Below are 16,481 nucleotides of genomic sequence, written 5' to 3' on the forward strand. Positions count from 1 at the left end.
CTGCTCCAATTCAAGGTACACAAATTCATTGTTGCCATCACATTGAAAGAGAGAGCGAATTGCAGTAGGAGCAAATATTTCTAGATGTGATAGCGCTAGTCCCGATTATTGATGCTCTCTTTTGTCAAAGCACATGGTTAACACCTGTAGTTGAACGCATAACTTCTTGGCGGTGCCGCGCATGATTTCAAAGGAGAGCAGTAGTTGTCTCTCCTTCTCTAGCACCTCCCTGGTCAGACTTTACATCAAGAGTATCTGCATACATGTTCAATTGATTTTTGGGTTTATTGATACCACAGAGAACTGAAACACCTTGCCAATGATGGAACATTCTTGTCTGTTGTTAGCTAAAGAAGCCCGTAACATATGCAAGCAATGAAGAAATGATATGCCCAGTGAGGATTAAGAACTAAGTCAATATTGGTGATATTTTAACATTTAAACTTCCATTTAACAAGGAATTTCATGAGAATATTGAACATATAAGCAGCAAATCAGGACTTTGGTGGGTTTGTGCGATTTGACGACTTACGACTTACTTACTTAAATAAATAAATCAAACAAACAAACAAACAAACATTGTGCCGACTTAAGTGAGGTTTACTGTATTTGCCTTTTGACGGGATGTTCTTCACAGAATGCCATGAGTGGCTAATTACGTGTGCAGTTTATATAAAAATTCATTGATTGTTCATGTTTGTTAATGCAGCTGTATACAAGACTCATGTTGTGTAGAGTATGAAATACTGTCAGTAAGAGAATGCACTTTTACCTATTCAAAATATGTTTTGACTGAGAGTGATTGGATGCAAGGCAACTTAAACTCAAAATCAACTCCATAATTTAGTGGAGTATAATTTGTGACAGCAAGTAAACAGTAGTGCAAATTTATCAAAATTAGAAACAAAGTGCAAAAGTTAAGGTATGTTCAATTTTGCCCAGATAGAGTACCAGTTATATTAATTGCACCAATATGTCAGACAAGGTGACAAAAAAAGTCATCCACAACTGTATTGGTTTGTGCATTGAAGTAGATAGAAATACAGTGTAAGTCTATGATTTTGCAAAGCCGGTGGTCATTGCCATTCTCCTGAAGAATAATCGATGCTGAAGTTTCTCCAGCTCTGAAATCTTGTATGTGACATTTTCTCTCTCATTTTGATTGAGAGACAATGGGAATTTTAACAGTAAAAACCTTCTGTTCAGATCAGTGGAGGATCTGCGTGATATTGGCATTGTCACCTCACTAAATTTCCATATGAATTTTGAGCAGCTCTCCATTTGGTTTGTATGCCGAAATTCACCACTTATTGTTCTCCTACGAAGAATTTTCTTCAAACCAGTTTTTGGTACATACATGTAGTAAGAGTAATATGTTTTTGTATTTCTTTGTCGGTGGATACACAGTGTAGGTTCTGTTCATGCCCAGATACTGTATGTGACAAAATAAAAAGATTAGTGAAATTTTTTGCCTCAAAACAAAGGGAGAGTCAAGCCGGTCAAAGTTTGCTCAGGATGTATTCGCTAAGATCTGGAATCAACAAGCAGCATACATATTGCTGAATGAGTTATTGAATGCAGTTCAAATCTGATTTGTGTGCAATGTGAATCCCTGCTGATGAAATCCACAATAGCTCGCACAGGTTGAAGAAAGCATCATGTCACTGTACTTATACTATTTGTATCATTCGCTTGCTCATATTATGCAGAAAGGGGAGAGTTCCCCAAATACATGCTAGATACCTACATGTATATTTTGTAGAAAACCATAATTTCATCTATTCCTATATTTTGTAGAAAAGTGTATCTATCTTCTTTCAAAGCATTCTGTCATGACGTCACAGGACTCCTGTAAATCTACGCCACCATGATGTCAGTTACTCTACAGTGGACTCTCGTTATAATGAAGTCCTCAGGACCACCAGTTTTCTTTCATTATATCGAAATTTTGTTCCACCTGAAAAAAAAAATGAATAATAAAACGAAGAGCGGATAATGTTGCAGCTTAAATTTTTACTTCATTGGATACCAGAATTTCGTTATATCCATGATCTTTTTAACAGGATTGCACTGTATTAAACAACCCCTGCCAACGTATGTATAGACTGTACATATTTTCATATTCTGACCTGGTGACATGTCAATCTAAACCTTGCATAAATTTCCTCAGCATGGTATCTCAATGTGCAGCATTGTAGGTATTCAGAGAAAGACAGGGAGACAGACTCTTTTCACTGTAATACTCATTTTATTTACATGTGGAGCTCGGTAGCTACACAGTTTGATATGCACTCCTACACGTATGCTGTACAAATACTATTTACATTACAAGTGGGATTGAATAAATTACGTAATATTTCTGTACAGTATTCATATAGAGGGGCATCCTAGACGATTTATATAATGTCACATCATGTACACTTGTAGTACTTAAATCGATAGTTCCATGACTCGTGAAGTCTATTGTGGATCTTCAGCAGATGCTGTAAACCGATACTCTGAAAAACCCAAAACATGATACTCTGAACGAGGATGATGACTTTAATAGGAGGCTTAGAAATATGGCAATTTCATTCCATTAAGTTCGCCTCTGTAGAATTTATGCATGCTTTCTTCTTTTATTCTGCTTCATTGAGGACCCAGTCATGCATTCTTATGTGAAGATATGTCATCATCCTTGTTCGTTATGATATATTATGAATTTTTTTAAATGTTCTTATTCCTCATCCTAAGCACCTAAGCACTATAAATTCTAAAACTCTGTAGGCCTACCCAGAATAACCAATTTATAGATGTTGAAATGCAAAAGTCTAAAAAAATTCATGTGGAGGTGTCCTTTAAACCTCTAAGAATACAGTACTCATGTGTGTGTGATTGCATTCATTCTCGTATCACTGTGAAACCAATGGAGGAAATGGAGGAAAATGTATCTTGCCAGCGTGCACTTAGAAATAAAGGTCAACCACAAAGTAAGCAAAAAGAATCATGCTTCACCGAGAGAATGATTTGCAGTATGGTACAATATGTACACGAATGTGCCTATGCCCGTACATGAAAGGAATACAATCCATCATGTAAAATTGGTTGTGGTAGTCTCTACCACTGCTTTGAACTCTATTATACATGTACAGCTGTAGTAGATCAGCTGTTTTTACACAGAGAGAAAGTAGAAATTATTGCAAGATAAGTACACTCGTGTAATTGATTTTACTCACAGTATCGTGATCAGTTTGCACACAATCGATGTTTGTAAAGTACTATCAGAGGTACTGGAAGACATGGAGACTGATTGTATGGCTAGTAAGATTAGGATGCAATATATCCACAAGAATGAGACCATTAACAGCTTTATAGCATAATGGGAATTTATAGACATTGGTGTTGTCTTTGCAGTGCAATAAGTTTTATCTTTATTTTTTGGTTTGCATTTTCTCGTTGGACGTTGCGTCTCAATACAAGAAAACAAGACACATTTCCCATGTGCACGTTAGTCTACTTTGATATTATTCGTGCTCGGGCTGTCACACTTGAAATTGGGTTTTTCTACAAATTGAGTGAAACTAGTACAAAAGAGAATTTGATCTTCCAGCAGTGTGGGTCAGGGAGAGGGCACTTTCTGTGAAGCATCAGGTGCAATGTTTGCTACTGTAGTGGCTGAGCAATGTTCCTGCATGTTTCAGTTTATTTCTTTCTCTTTTGTTTGTTTGGTTTTGGTTTTGGGGTTTTTTTTTTTGTCTTTTTTTGTCTTTTTTGCCAGGGCTATTGATCAAGTAACATTCATGTCTTTCACTCAGTGATGCGGTTACTATCATATTATGCAGAGTGGAATTCCGGAATAGTGAAACTGATGCTGAGCATCGTGCTAATGCTGTCATGACTATCAGCAACCTATTTGTACCGATTGTCATTGGATCATCAGCACTTTGAGTTCATGGTCATGATATTAGATTCTTGGGAGCATCTGCAAGTACCCATGTATGAATAGAGTGACTGTGTATTGCATCATAGTGAGCATTTGTTGTATCCCAATAATCAATTGTCTCTCTGTCTCTTGAAACTATCAGATCATATGTTTTACTGGAATAAGAGCATCCTTCAGTGAAAGATAATTGATTTATTATGTATAGTGAGATTATTTTCACGTCACATTTCTTCATTCCTCTCTTTAGCTGCAATTTCCATAGGCATTATACTTCATGACAACATTCTTATTTTCCTGCTTACAACACATAGCAGTAGAGAGGTTTCTATATATTTACCTTAAATGTAATTTTCCATGTCTCTCATTGTTAGGCCTATTTGGTTGAAACTCATCACTAGGTGAAGTTGTATCTTCACCTGAAAAATACAAGAGGAACAATTTGGATATTTGATGACCAGACATTATCTATCCAAGTTGTTAGACAATGCAATGTTTTTATGATGTCATACAGTAGTTTGCTTTCTCCAAGTGTAGTGCTAACAACCGCTGGAAATGGCCAAAATAATCATGAAATGAGAGAGATGTAGCATAGTCACATTTTTATAGCAATGATGTGATTATTTGATGATCTTGGGAAATAAATATATATGTTTTTAAGCTTTCATGCCATGCTTTGATGTGTGTGTATTATTTCTACCAGTGTATTGCATTACTCTCATAAATGTACTCTGAGATTTGCGTTAACTTTGCGAGTGCCCTAGCTCATGTGGATCACACTCTACAATCGATTGCAATACGGTAACATGGATAGGCCCCAATCTCAACATTATCTGAGTACATTTAAAAGCCATTAAGATGCAGCAAGAACAGAGCATGCAACGTATCATAACAGCCTCACACTTGCAGAACAGGTGACCCACTTGTGCTCACGTCAGAACTCTTACCACAAAGTTACTAAAACTGGTCATCATTCACTCGGTTAAAGACATACTGTAATAACTTTCGATGCGCACAGAAAGAAATGACAAAAAGTTGACATAGACAGAAACAAATTTTATGAATTGCTCTATCAAGGAATATGTAATCAGAAGGAGGTGAGAGGAGGGTGGGGAGAAAGCAAAAAGCACTCCCACAATTACGTGCACTGATGTGGTATATCCAGATGTGAAAAATAGCTCGGAGCAAGCTGAAAATTGAGCTCATTCATCATGAATACAGCTCAATGTGGCTGATCATCTCAAGGATTGAAGTGACATGCAGACACAAAAATTATGCGGCTGCCTCAATTCTGCTGCTGCGAAGATCGAACAGTCCTTTTACTCGACACGGCGGTGGACGGCAGGGTGGAGATACCCGAGGGGGCTTCTGTGATGGCTGTCCGCTCCGTGGCTGCGGTCCGCGGTACCGCGAGCTCTGTACCGACCTCGGTGCCTTGGTCCAGCTCGGATGGGTCCACCGTCGTCGGTGGGGGAATGGGCTCGGGACTTGGGCTCCACGTGCGGAGGCGGAAGCAGGCTGGGTAGCCCTGGCTCCGGTTGTGCTTGGCACTCCTCCGCAGCTCTTCCTGGGCTGGTCCAGGCTCGTGTTCCATCCAAAAGTGCTCCACTTTGCTCTTGATATCAGCATTCTCCTCCCGCCACTCACGTTGCCACTGGCGCAGCTCTTGAATATGTTCCATCTTGCGCACCTGTAGAGAAGACAAGTGTTGTATGCCAGGTTCACATTTTGACTATTTGCAATGTCAGCCATCAGATGTTAATTTGCATTTGCAATACCATGTCAGCACCCTGGTTTGTTTGTTTTTTTTCCCCTTTTTTGTTACTTCTTTTATCACTTCTACTTTAAAAGGAGACTAGCACTGATGTGAAATGGTGATACTCTGAGGGTGTTGGGTGAAAATGCATCATACAACTTGCCACGCCCATTGAGAAAAAATGGTAATTAAAGAATATTCACAGGCACAAGTTTTGACTGATGTGTCGTTAATGGGACATCAGATAGTACTACACATGTATGTTCATTTCAAGAGTTAAAATGGCAGATAAGGAGCTTGAATTGTATATCTGCTGCATTCCCATGTAATTGGTAGGGACAGGCCATCACGAAATTCCGTACTATTGCAAGTCATAGCTTACAGCTAACCTAGCTATATTTCATGTGAGACGTACTTGATTGTATTGTATCACTGCTATTTGTGACCCGCTACAACAAAAAGGTCCTAAAGTCGCGCACGGTCGAAGCAGTGAAAATCGAGTTTGAAGTCAGAGCATTAAAATTCGTCAAAACTTACGATTTTCTGATTTTGATATATTATTGGAGTCTAACATGTCTTCTATCATCTGTCGAAATTTTGAAGCAAAATGATCAAAGGAAAGATTTAAAAATAGCGTTTTTCTGAGCCATGTTTTTTGGCGTTTCAACGAAGCAGAAACTGGTTCGAAAATTTGGATTGAGCGCCACAGATAAGTTCCGCCCCTAACAACGACCAGAGTGATCTCATTGGTCAGTTTGCTGCTTGCTGCTACTCGAAGCGTGAAGCTCGCACACTGCCCAGTCAACTGGTGCGTGCGGACGGGGTGCGCTATGCTCAGCCGCTTCTCACATCCTGGTCACTGATTGGTTGGTGAGGAGACCGCCGACGCTGATGTGCTTGAATGAACTCTTCGGGGGTTGCTAGGGCTTACCTTCTATTGTCCAGAGGTGAAAGCTGACTGGCGTGTCCCTTGATCGCGATTGCGTCGAAAGGAAGACTTTTCGGGCGCTTTTCTCGAAACAGTGATTTTCCAGACGTCTCGACATGCTCTCTTTTAAACATCGATATCTCCGCAGCCGATTATTTTTATAAAATGTGTTATATATCAATTCAAAGCAGAAAGATTAGGAAATTACATCATGCAGTTTTCAAATAATCGACCTCGCCCGACTTTAGGATCATTTTGTTGTAGCGGGTCACATTTTTTCCGTATTTTAAAAAACAAGTGACCTTGTCACAGATATGATCTGCACATGACCCAAACAATCACCTTGTAACCCCTGAAGAATGCTTGAATGACGGTGGCAGCTTCTACTTCATTCCATACGAGAGACAATGGCAGCGGAGGCCGAGGACTGGAGGGGAAAATACAAGTAGAGAAACTTTGCAGGTCGGAGTATTAAGCTCATTTATTCTGTGAAAATCAACAGCACACAGGAACTGCATTTGCCACTTGTCTATTTTGCTTAACTGACTTTAGGTGGCTAGTGACTTTGTATGTCAGTACCAACATTGACCTTTGCACATCTGACAAAAGAAACAGCAAGAAAATTACTCTTTTCTTGCATGACCATATTCAGGTAGGTAAGTTTTAAATGCAACACAGGTCTTGTGGCCAAACCATAGGAACAAGGTTAAAGTTGCATTTGTGCCATACATATTGCTCAGCTTTGTTAACTGTCATAAATGAATGGAATTTTCAAAATGATCCTTAAAATATATTATATAAGAAACATGATTGCACGATTGCATTTTGGACTTCTAATGCATATCAAATTGTAATTCATGAATTTCAAAATACAGATGTAGCTTTTTTCTTTTTCTTTTATGTTTTCATTTCGTCCCTGATCTTTCTTGTTTCATTTACATTCAGTCGATTTCCAGGAATTGCCTGATGGGTTGTGAATCCTGAATGGACAGACAGATACACTGCCTGACTATGACTAATATCTTACCCAAGGCAAGAATGAAAATGAAAATGTATCGTAATGAAAATGTAATGAAAATGAATCGTTAATGCATAATTTGTTATATTGTCCGAGAATAAGAAACATCTGGGCAAGGACCAGTGACCTTATTTTTGAATGTTCAAGAAAAAATATCATCATAGACGAGAAAATCATAGTAATAGGGTATGAAATTTGTGAGAAGGATTATTTCTTTATAAACGCAATAATTGATTTCATGGAATATGCAGTTTATAAGGTATATCTCATGGAAGAATATAGAAACCAGTCATTTACTGCATCCTTTATTGTAAAAGAATTCAAATGAGTTTCTGTTATATTGTAATGACATCTCTAAAAAAAGAAGTATTCGAGAAATAGATAAAGTCCGTTACATACAGAATTTTCATTTGATGTAAATTGAACTATGATTACAATTGTTTTATGCTTGTATTGACTTATGCATGATTCTGAATAATTGATTTAAATAAAGTCCCTCAAAGAGGAAAAAAAAAAAATCTTAACCAAGGCACTCTCTGGGCAGGGACAGAGATATATATGTGGTGCAATATGTTGGTTTACTCATGCAAATATTTCTTACTTTTCTGCCAAGATGGCCTTCACAAAGGGTATCTCATCCAGATTGTCCCGCTCTCTGTCCACTGTGTTGGGATTATGCCTGTAACATGGGTGTGAATGATCCAAGATGGACATAGCTGACAAGTGCTTACTGCAAACAATACCTTTCAGGTGACTGAAACTACCATCTAATGCAAATGTATTTCTACTTCAAGCTCTACAAGTCTTGAATAGAATTTATATCCTATGCTTGTTTCAAGCAATTTACTGTGGCTCTTCACATAGGGCTCTACAAAATAAGAATTTTAAGAGAGAGAGAGAAAAAAAAAAAGAAAAACTGAAAAAAAAGGAGGAACTCACAAAACAACAAACAAGAAAGATTCTATATTTATGGTCTTTGGCTGTCAAGACACTCATTGCTACATGTACTATGAAGAGTGGGAATGATTTTCTCTAATTTTCAAGAATGATGACTCAAAGATGAAAAAACAGTCCACCTGAACACAATGGCCTGTACTTGCTCACCCCCGACACGGACAGGGTTGATTTTGTAGATGACAATATCGCTGGTGTCTACATTGTACAACCAACAAGCATGAGGCTGGTTTGGCCAATAATAAGTTGTTGTTGTTTTTTTTCTTCTTCTTCTTTCTGTTATGTCCTAAAATGATGATAAATTGTGTGTTGCAGCAATACTTAGCATTAAGTTTTCTCAATGAGTCAAGTACTGTACACGTTATCTAAACCTTCAAAATTACCTTCTTTGCAATCAATTTCAATAATAAAATAAAAATTGAAACTAATGTCAAATAATATCCTACCTCCACAGGTACTCAGTCAAGAAATCACAGCCGTTGAATCTAAATCGTTTTCTCTGTACCATGAAACAGGAATACAAAAGGGACATGGACATGGTATCTCAATGTAGATCTGTACAATGTCTTTCAGTCTTGCTTTTACTATTGCATTAAAAAAAAAAATTGTACACCACATGTTCAATGCACAGTTGGGTCATTATGACCCCCCCCCCCCCCCCCCCCCCCCCCCCCCCCCCCCCGGTGGAATGCCCGATTGCCTCAAAATTTTGCATGATGGTAGAAGATGAAATAATCTACAAAGTTGTTTGTTTGTATGGCTGAATTTACAAAAATCTTTTTTTTATTTCATATGAATTAATTGATGCTAATTTAATCGAGAATTCATAGCTTTGCTTATTTCTCAGTGAATAAAGCTTTAGGAATACCAATTAATTGGTATAAATGTCTTTTATAACTTATCAATTCCTCAAAGAAAATAATAGGTTGTGATATTCATTTCTTATGTATCTAAGTGTTTCCAGTCTTCTTATGTATTTCTTTGATTTTTTAATACTTTTTTTGGCTGTGTGTGTGTGTGTGTGTGTGTGCATTAGAGACAGTGTGCATATGGTATTTGTTTTACACTATAATCAGAAAGTTATTATACATGTACTTTCTAGAAAGTATTGACATAATTTGGAAAAGTTTCTGATTTTGTCCACAGGTTTACACAGTCATATGTAGAAATAACAAAATTTCAGTGACATGTTTTGGGTTAATGTAATCTGACACCTGTGCCATACACTGTATCAAAACATGGGGGAAGGATCAAAGAAAAGAGAAATGTGAATGTTCGAAATATTTAGAAATATCGAGGCATTAAGAAGCATCAACAAAAATTTGATGGGGGCATAATGCCCACCCCCCCCCCCTATTAGGGCTACAGTGCTTTACTTGAATTCCACACTGATAGCTCCTCAATATATACTTGTATGTACATTGCAATGTAATTATGGACATTCTATATAAAGCCCTTATTTGACACACATTATACTATCGATAGTAACACCATTAAAGACATGACATTGACACACCTACAAAACCCTATCCAGAGTACCTAGACAGAGGACAAGCTTATACAACTGATTTATTACAAAGCTCTTCCATTCTTCAATGGAAATCACTGCAATAGCAATTCTAGTAAACAGTACCTCTGTGGAAGGTATCATAGGCAAGTAAACCTACCTCAAAGCATCTCTCCTTTTTAGCTTGTTTCAGCATTGCCAACAGAGCAGGAAGAAGAACTGGAAATATGTAGTTTTCAAGGTATTCTCTTGGTGGACCTTTGGGGAAAGATGGAAATGTATTGAAGTGAGAAAATCTGATGCACTGCATTGCAAAGTATCTGTGTTTTCTAAATTTGCTGGTCCTTCCCAGCAGGCAGGTGATTCAAACACACCTTGCTGCAGCGAGCTTTGATGAATACAGATGGCATACATTAATTCCCTGCATGATTCAACATTGAATTATGTTCAAAACTGATGATAATGATGGGGGAAAAAGGAAAATGATGAAGAGAGTGGAAGTAGGAGTATTAAAGAAGGGGAAGAAATTTCTGTAAGGGTAGCCAAATAATGAAATCAGACACATTGACATATTGACGAGAATAGTGGGTATTGTGCCGTAAGACAAACTCTTTTTAATATTCTGGTTGGCTCCACGAGGAGAAAATCTTGGTGTTTTTGTGGTTCAGCAATCCTATGCTGTACCTGTCCTTTCATATCCATGCAATAAACCTTTGTTCCTTGAACATAAATTATTTAAGTCAAAACAAGACAAATAATTCTTGCAGGCAAAGTAGTTTAGTGATACAAAAACAGGCACATTACCAGGATATTTGTTACTTAATTCTTACAGCTCCTGTAGCCTTAAAGCCTTTATGAAGTTAACACAATATTCTTTTTATCACCTATAAGAAAAAAACAAGGAAATTACAGACTCTTGCTAATTTCTTTTCAGAACTCACCCACTACTACCTCAATAATATTTCAGTAACTATTCCTTACATGTGTCTTTTGGGGGCTTTGGAACCGGAGGAGGGGTTGGTTGTCTGGTGGGTTTCTCCACCATTGTGTAGCCGGCAGCAGCAGGGTGTGAGACAGCCGGGTCAAACTCGCTCAAGATGTCTGCATCTGCCTGCTCAGTCTTCTCAAACATGTGGCCAAACATGACCGGCGAGTGTGCCGCCGGATTGTAGTCGATGACCTCTGTGGCCACCGACTCCCGGTCATCGTCGAGGTGGAATGGAGGGCGCATGAGCGCAAACTCTGTAGAGTGGAGAGGAATATTAAAAAGGATCACTGTTTGTTTCTTTGCTTATTCAACATCATACACAATGAGATAGGCCTTATTGTCATCAGCAATGGCAATAGGGCCTATCTCGGGTTTCATGGAGGTTTTGTTTATTTCCATGTTTCACATGTGTTTGGAAAATGGTCAGCAACATAAACCAGGGATGCCATTAAGAATGTATGGAAGGGACTGAAAACCATCTACAGAGAGCTAATGGAAAGACTTCCTTATGTCCATCCCCCCCCCCACTAATTCTGCCATACCACACATACCACACAACCCAACTTTTATTAGCTTTAAATTATTCTTAATGCTGTTTCACTGACACTGCAACATTCAGCACAAGAAATCATATTCATACTCTCATCTACAAACTTCACATACACTATTAGTAAACCTGTGGTAGAGAGGTAATTAAGAGTAGAGTTCTACTTCAAGTTGTAAAATTAGTCTTACCGTGCTAAACACACTGACTGTATTGGTGATAATTGTCCATTTTCACAGTAACTGCTAACCGTTAGATGCCTAGTCTAGACTAGCCCAGCTCAGGCTCAGCTCAGCAGTGCTCACTTCAGTTCAGTCTCCTCAGCAGAACTAGCGGTCAAGATTCCAGCATCAATTCTAGACCACTATAAAATACCCCATTTGCGGCAGTTTAAGGGTTTTTCCCCACAGTAGACAAATCGGGCAAATTATTTTCAACCATTTCATATAACATGGACAAGACTATTCTTACATGCCATTGTTATTATAAAAATATGACCAATGACAAACGCAGTTTTCAAGATTGACCGGGGCAAAACCCAGCACCAATTTTCACTGATATTCGCCGTAGTAGCTCGGCTTGCGACACGATTTACAATTCCTAAAACCTATGCAACACACGCATGCTCCGCGGCCTTCAGCTGAACACCTTCAAATGGCTCGTGAACATTGCGTATTAGCGCCAATTCCCATTGCGAAAGCACGTGAAAATAGCTGGCGCACATGCATCGACTGCAAACAAGGATGGTAAATCTGGCGGTGTTGTTGATGTTTTTCTGATTTTTTTCGATGGTAACATCCACTTCCAGAGAAAAATGGCGGCCCACATTGGCTCGCGAAAGTTCTATTTTACATGAGGACATATTTTCAAAATCCATGAACGTCTGGAAAACAGCAGAAAAATCCAGTTTCGTAGACCCTCTTCTCTTAACTGTGATGTTTAGTACTGAAAATAACATTCTGGATGCGATATGTTGTTATTTAAGTGAGAAAATTTCACTTTTGTCGGAGATTGTGCCCATTATGTTGGTTGATATGTAGATTGGTATTGGTAGATATAGACTAGTGTGCTAGTATTCTATTTCTAGTCTATGTGTGGTATGCATACTGCCACAGTTACTCGGCTATACAGTCTGACCATCTAATTCTAAGACTCTCTACTGAAAAAGTGTAAATATTTTTGCGTTGTAGAAAGAGCGTTTTGCGCAACCAGTCCAGAAACTAACGTGAAAATAAAAGCATGTAAATATTTTCGCTTGCCACATGTTCCAGTAGTTAATGTCATGATTCGGCGAAATTAAAAACATGCAAAACTCTTTTTACCCGGCCGAGCGCGAAAAATTAGTCGCGTGAAAATATCCACTTTTACAGTACCAGGTACTCTTTTGATCTTGTCTTTCTATTTCTTAATTAATTATAGACGTCTACTCGACTTCTAGCCCGACCAGACGCCGTGCACTAGCTGTCGCGACTTAGACCCCATTTACACCGCCTGACCACTTTTAGGCCGGCCCAAATTGTGGTACTCGGTGTGCGTTTACACCGAGAACTTGGGCCGGCCTATATATAAATATTCTGACGGTAGCGGGGCTCTGCATGTGAACAATGATTTCATTGCAGCGCGCCCGCGGGAAATGTGTGCTGTGTACGTATGCAATTCTGTGAACTGAATACCTGGGGATTGTCCGATACAGAGCATGGATTTGGGGATAATTCATATCACAAATAACGTCACATCACCGCCACTACCCAAAAAAATCAATTTCACAGTTTCTCACCATCCTTACCTATGCACAAATTTTCTGGAGTGAGGAAAAAAAATTACAGAGATGAAACATTGTGAGACATTGTAGGACAGAATTCTCCGCTCCTTCAAGACAACACAAGACAAGACAGCATGCACGATATAAGCATTCATAACATTACGCAATTACGTCAAGATCGCTGCGGAAAGGAAGCGGGACTCGCATTTGGTACCGCATTTGGGCCAGCGTGCGTTTACATCGAGATTGGCGAGAATAGGTTGGCCCAGGGCCGGCCCGAGACAGCCTCCGGAGCTTGTCCAAATGCGGGTCCAAATTTGGTAGGGTAACATCCCCAAGCTTCTTTGCAATATTTTTCAAACTAAATTAATACATACATACATCATATCTACAGCAATGTATGTGAAATATATCAAATTTCTTTAATCTCAACTTTCATTTTGTTAAATATCTCACAGAATTGCACAAAATCCCAAAATATTTCACCTTGAAAATTCCCCAGTATACGGTCACGGGCACCAGTATTCGGTCAGAGCGATGTGCGCGTTCAAAGTCAATGCGTGTTCAAAGCAGCTGAAAAATGCGCGTGCGCGCTACCTTGTTGGCACAAAATTGCATCGGGGACGTTGTGGCGGCCGTTGGTGACCGAAAACTGGGGCCTCGGCACTTGCATTCAACCCTTGTACATTGGGACGCTGTATCGGCACGTACGGACATTTTGTTTTTCTTTTGCGTTTTTGAGGATACCATTACACTCCAAGCTTGCGATGAGCGAAAAATCCCACGAGAGAACGGCGTATCTCTCGATTTTTAGCACTTTTTCAGCGACCCGTACTCTTAAAACTGGGCCTTATCCGCGCGCGCTTTTGGAAAGTAGCGCCGATTCTGCACTTTTGACGGTAAAATTTGGGATTTTGGATGGCTTTTTGGAGGGGGCTAAGGGAGTTTCCTGTTGTGAATGAGTGTGGAAGTATGTGAATTAATGTGATTTGCGTGTGTTGTGACAGTTGAACTTACTGGCTGGTGACTAGTGATAAGTGACCAGGTGACTGAATACAGGGGGCTGACCGAATACTGGTGCCCTTACCCTACCGCATTTTGGGCCAGCGTGCGTTTACACCGACTTTTAGGCCGCCCTGGGCCGGCTCTGGGCCGGCCCAAAAGTCGGTGTAAACGGGCTCTTACACTTGCGTACAGCAACAGGGCTGTGTGTAGTTACTTAATACTGTTTATAGGCCTAGGCATACTCGACTTCATGCAAAATAAAACACTCCATTTGGACTTTTGGAGTCCAAATAGATTCTATGTAACGTTAAGTGTAACAAGGCCAAGATTCTAAATTACCAACTAAAATTACATGCAGGACCTAGATATGTACCGTCTTTTCATGCACGCTGCGTGCTGCATATAGCCATCAAAGTCGGGTCAAAGACTCGTAAGTCGTAGTTCTACAGGATCGTAAACGTAGAATTTAGAAACGTCAGCAGCAGCAGTCTGGAGAGATAACCTCTAAATTTACATCATTTTCAGTACATGGGACTGAAAAAACAACTGCCGCCATGAAAGCTCTCATACGAGAAACATACTATTTAATCCATCTAAAAATTGATTTTAAAAACAGACACACGCACAAAATATCGTCGAATAGAACATTACCTCGGCATATTTCATCCCAGATGCTCTTTTCTTTCTTGCGAGAAATATATGACATTTTGTTGAAGTAACACCACCACTCTACCTAGTAGTAATGTATGGATGGGTATGTGACCGAATGTGTCATATTCTGACGCTATATTCTACCGCAATTACAATATAGTTCTAACTATTAGGTTTATATTCTTCATTATAAAGCTTTAATTATGAAGAAAAAAATACAAAAGGTTCCTTTAATAACAATTTTATATAAGACACTTCGGTTTCAAGAAATAATATGAACGATACAATTTGAGGCGTATTGATATTTGTCTAGTTGCTGAAAGTGTGATCGTCATGGTGAGGCAGTCTTCCCCCGCCCCACCCCCTTCAGTGCCCCATCCCTTTGCCCACCCACTCCCCCTCCCCCCCCCCCCCCCTCCCCCTTTTGTGCTAATTTTTGTACCATAGCTGGCGCTCTTTATCTTTTGCTGGAGATCGAGAGATGCTGTACAGTGGAGGTCATATTTCTCATTTGACTTTTAAACATCATAAATGTGTTTTTGATGATATTTGCACCTACATCATATGGGAAATTACACATTCAAGGGTTATAAAGCTTCTCAAAGGGACATTTCTGAAACTCATGCCCTTTGAGGTTTTTAAAAAAATAAAAATGTAGTGTTGATCAGTTCTTCATAAGATGAATACCTAGATGCAGGCAGTAATCTTTGATTATGGGGGTGTCATCATCACATTATTGCCTACAAAATACTTGAAAAGACTTTGTTTTGTCAAACAGACTAACTTTATGAATTTTGACCTGTTTCAGTGGTAGCCAAACAAAGAAATACATTAAAATAACACAGTCATTCAAAGTTGTGTGATACTGATGGCTGCTGTGTACAAAGATCTATCTATACCACAACAACATAATAAGAAAACAAATTGTAGCCAAACAGAGTGGGGGGGGTAGAGGAGAGAGGAAGGGGAAGGGGGGAGGGAGGAAGAGATCTGACACAATAGATCAACATAAACCAGCAGAGTTTGTATGGGATGAATACTTCCCATAGACTTATGTGCATTGCATGCATCCTCTATAGGGCTCACACCCATAAATATTTCCCCATATAGGGATGTGTGTTAAAAATCAAATTTCAAAAAATTCTGTAAAATAGCTGGGAGAAATGAGGTGTTTCAGCTTCACTAACGTGGATAAGTTAGATATACCCTTTCATCCATCAAATTTTCAGGGTGGATTCTTCAGTTCAAATTCTGTCCAGGGGTCCGCAAAGCCAGACTACGAGTTCTTGTCACTCAAAAAATCACCCATTTTCCGTACACGTAGCCATTGAAATATAGTCCCCTCAAATTCCACCAGAAAAGCTTTCATCTTCCAACCAAAATGCAATTTGTAGAGGAATTCATACTCAATATCTACAGCTATTCCGTTTTTTGCCAAACTGCATCATT

At 39.1% G+C, this 16,481-nt stretch overlaps 1 protein-coding gene across 1 annotated transcript; it reads right to left on the bottom strand.

Moving 5' to 3' along the window:
* Nucleotides 1-2,228: 2,228 nt before the first annotated feature.
* On the bottom strand, nucleotides 2,229-15,141 carry LOC140232379 (IQ domain-containing protein K-like). Its single transcript, XM_072312506.1, has 7 exons — nucleotides 15,033-15,141; nucleotides 11,064-11,324; nucleotides 10,243-10,340; nucleotides 9,022-9,074; nucleotides 8,223-8,300; nucleotides 6,946-7,030; nucleotides 2,229-5,609 (listed from the first exon to the last, which is right to left on the bottom strand). The coding sequence occupies exons 1-7, from the start codon at nucleotides 15,085-15,087 to the stop codon at nucleotides 5,205-5,207; spliced, it is 1,035 nt and encodes a 344-aa protein (XP_072168607.1). The 5' UTR covers nucleotides 15,088-15,141; the 3' UTR covers nucleotides 2,229-5,204.
* Nucleotides 15,142-16,481: the final 1,340 nt, after the last annotated feature.

Source organism: Diadema setosum, chromosome 8 (assembly GCF_964275005.1).
Source record: "Diadema setosum chromosome 8, eeDiaSeto1, whole genome shotgun sequence".
NCBI lineage: Eukaryota > Metazoa > Echinodermata > Echinoidea > Diadematoida > Diadematidae > Diadema > Diadema setosum.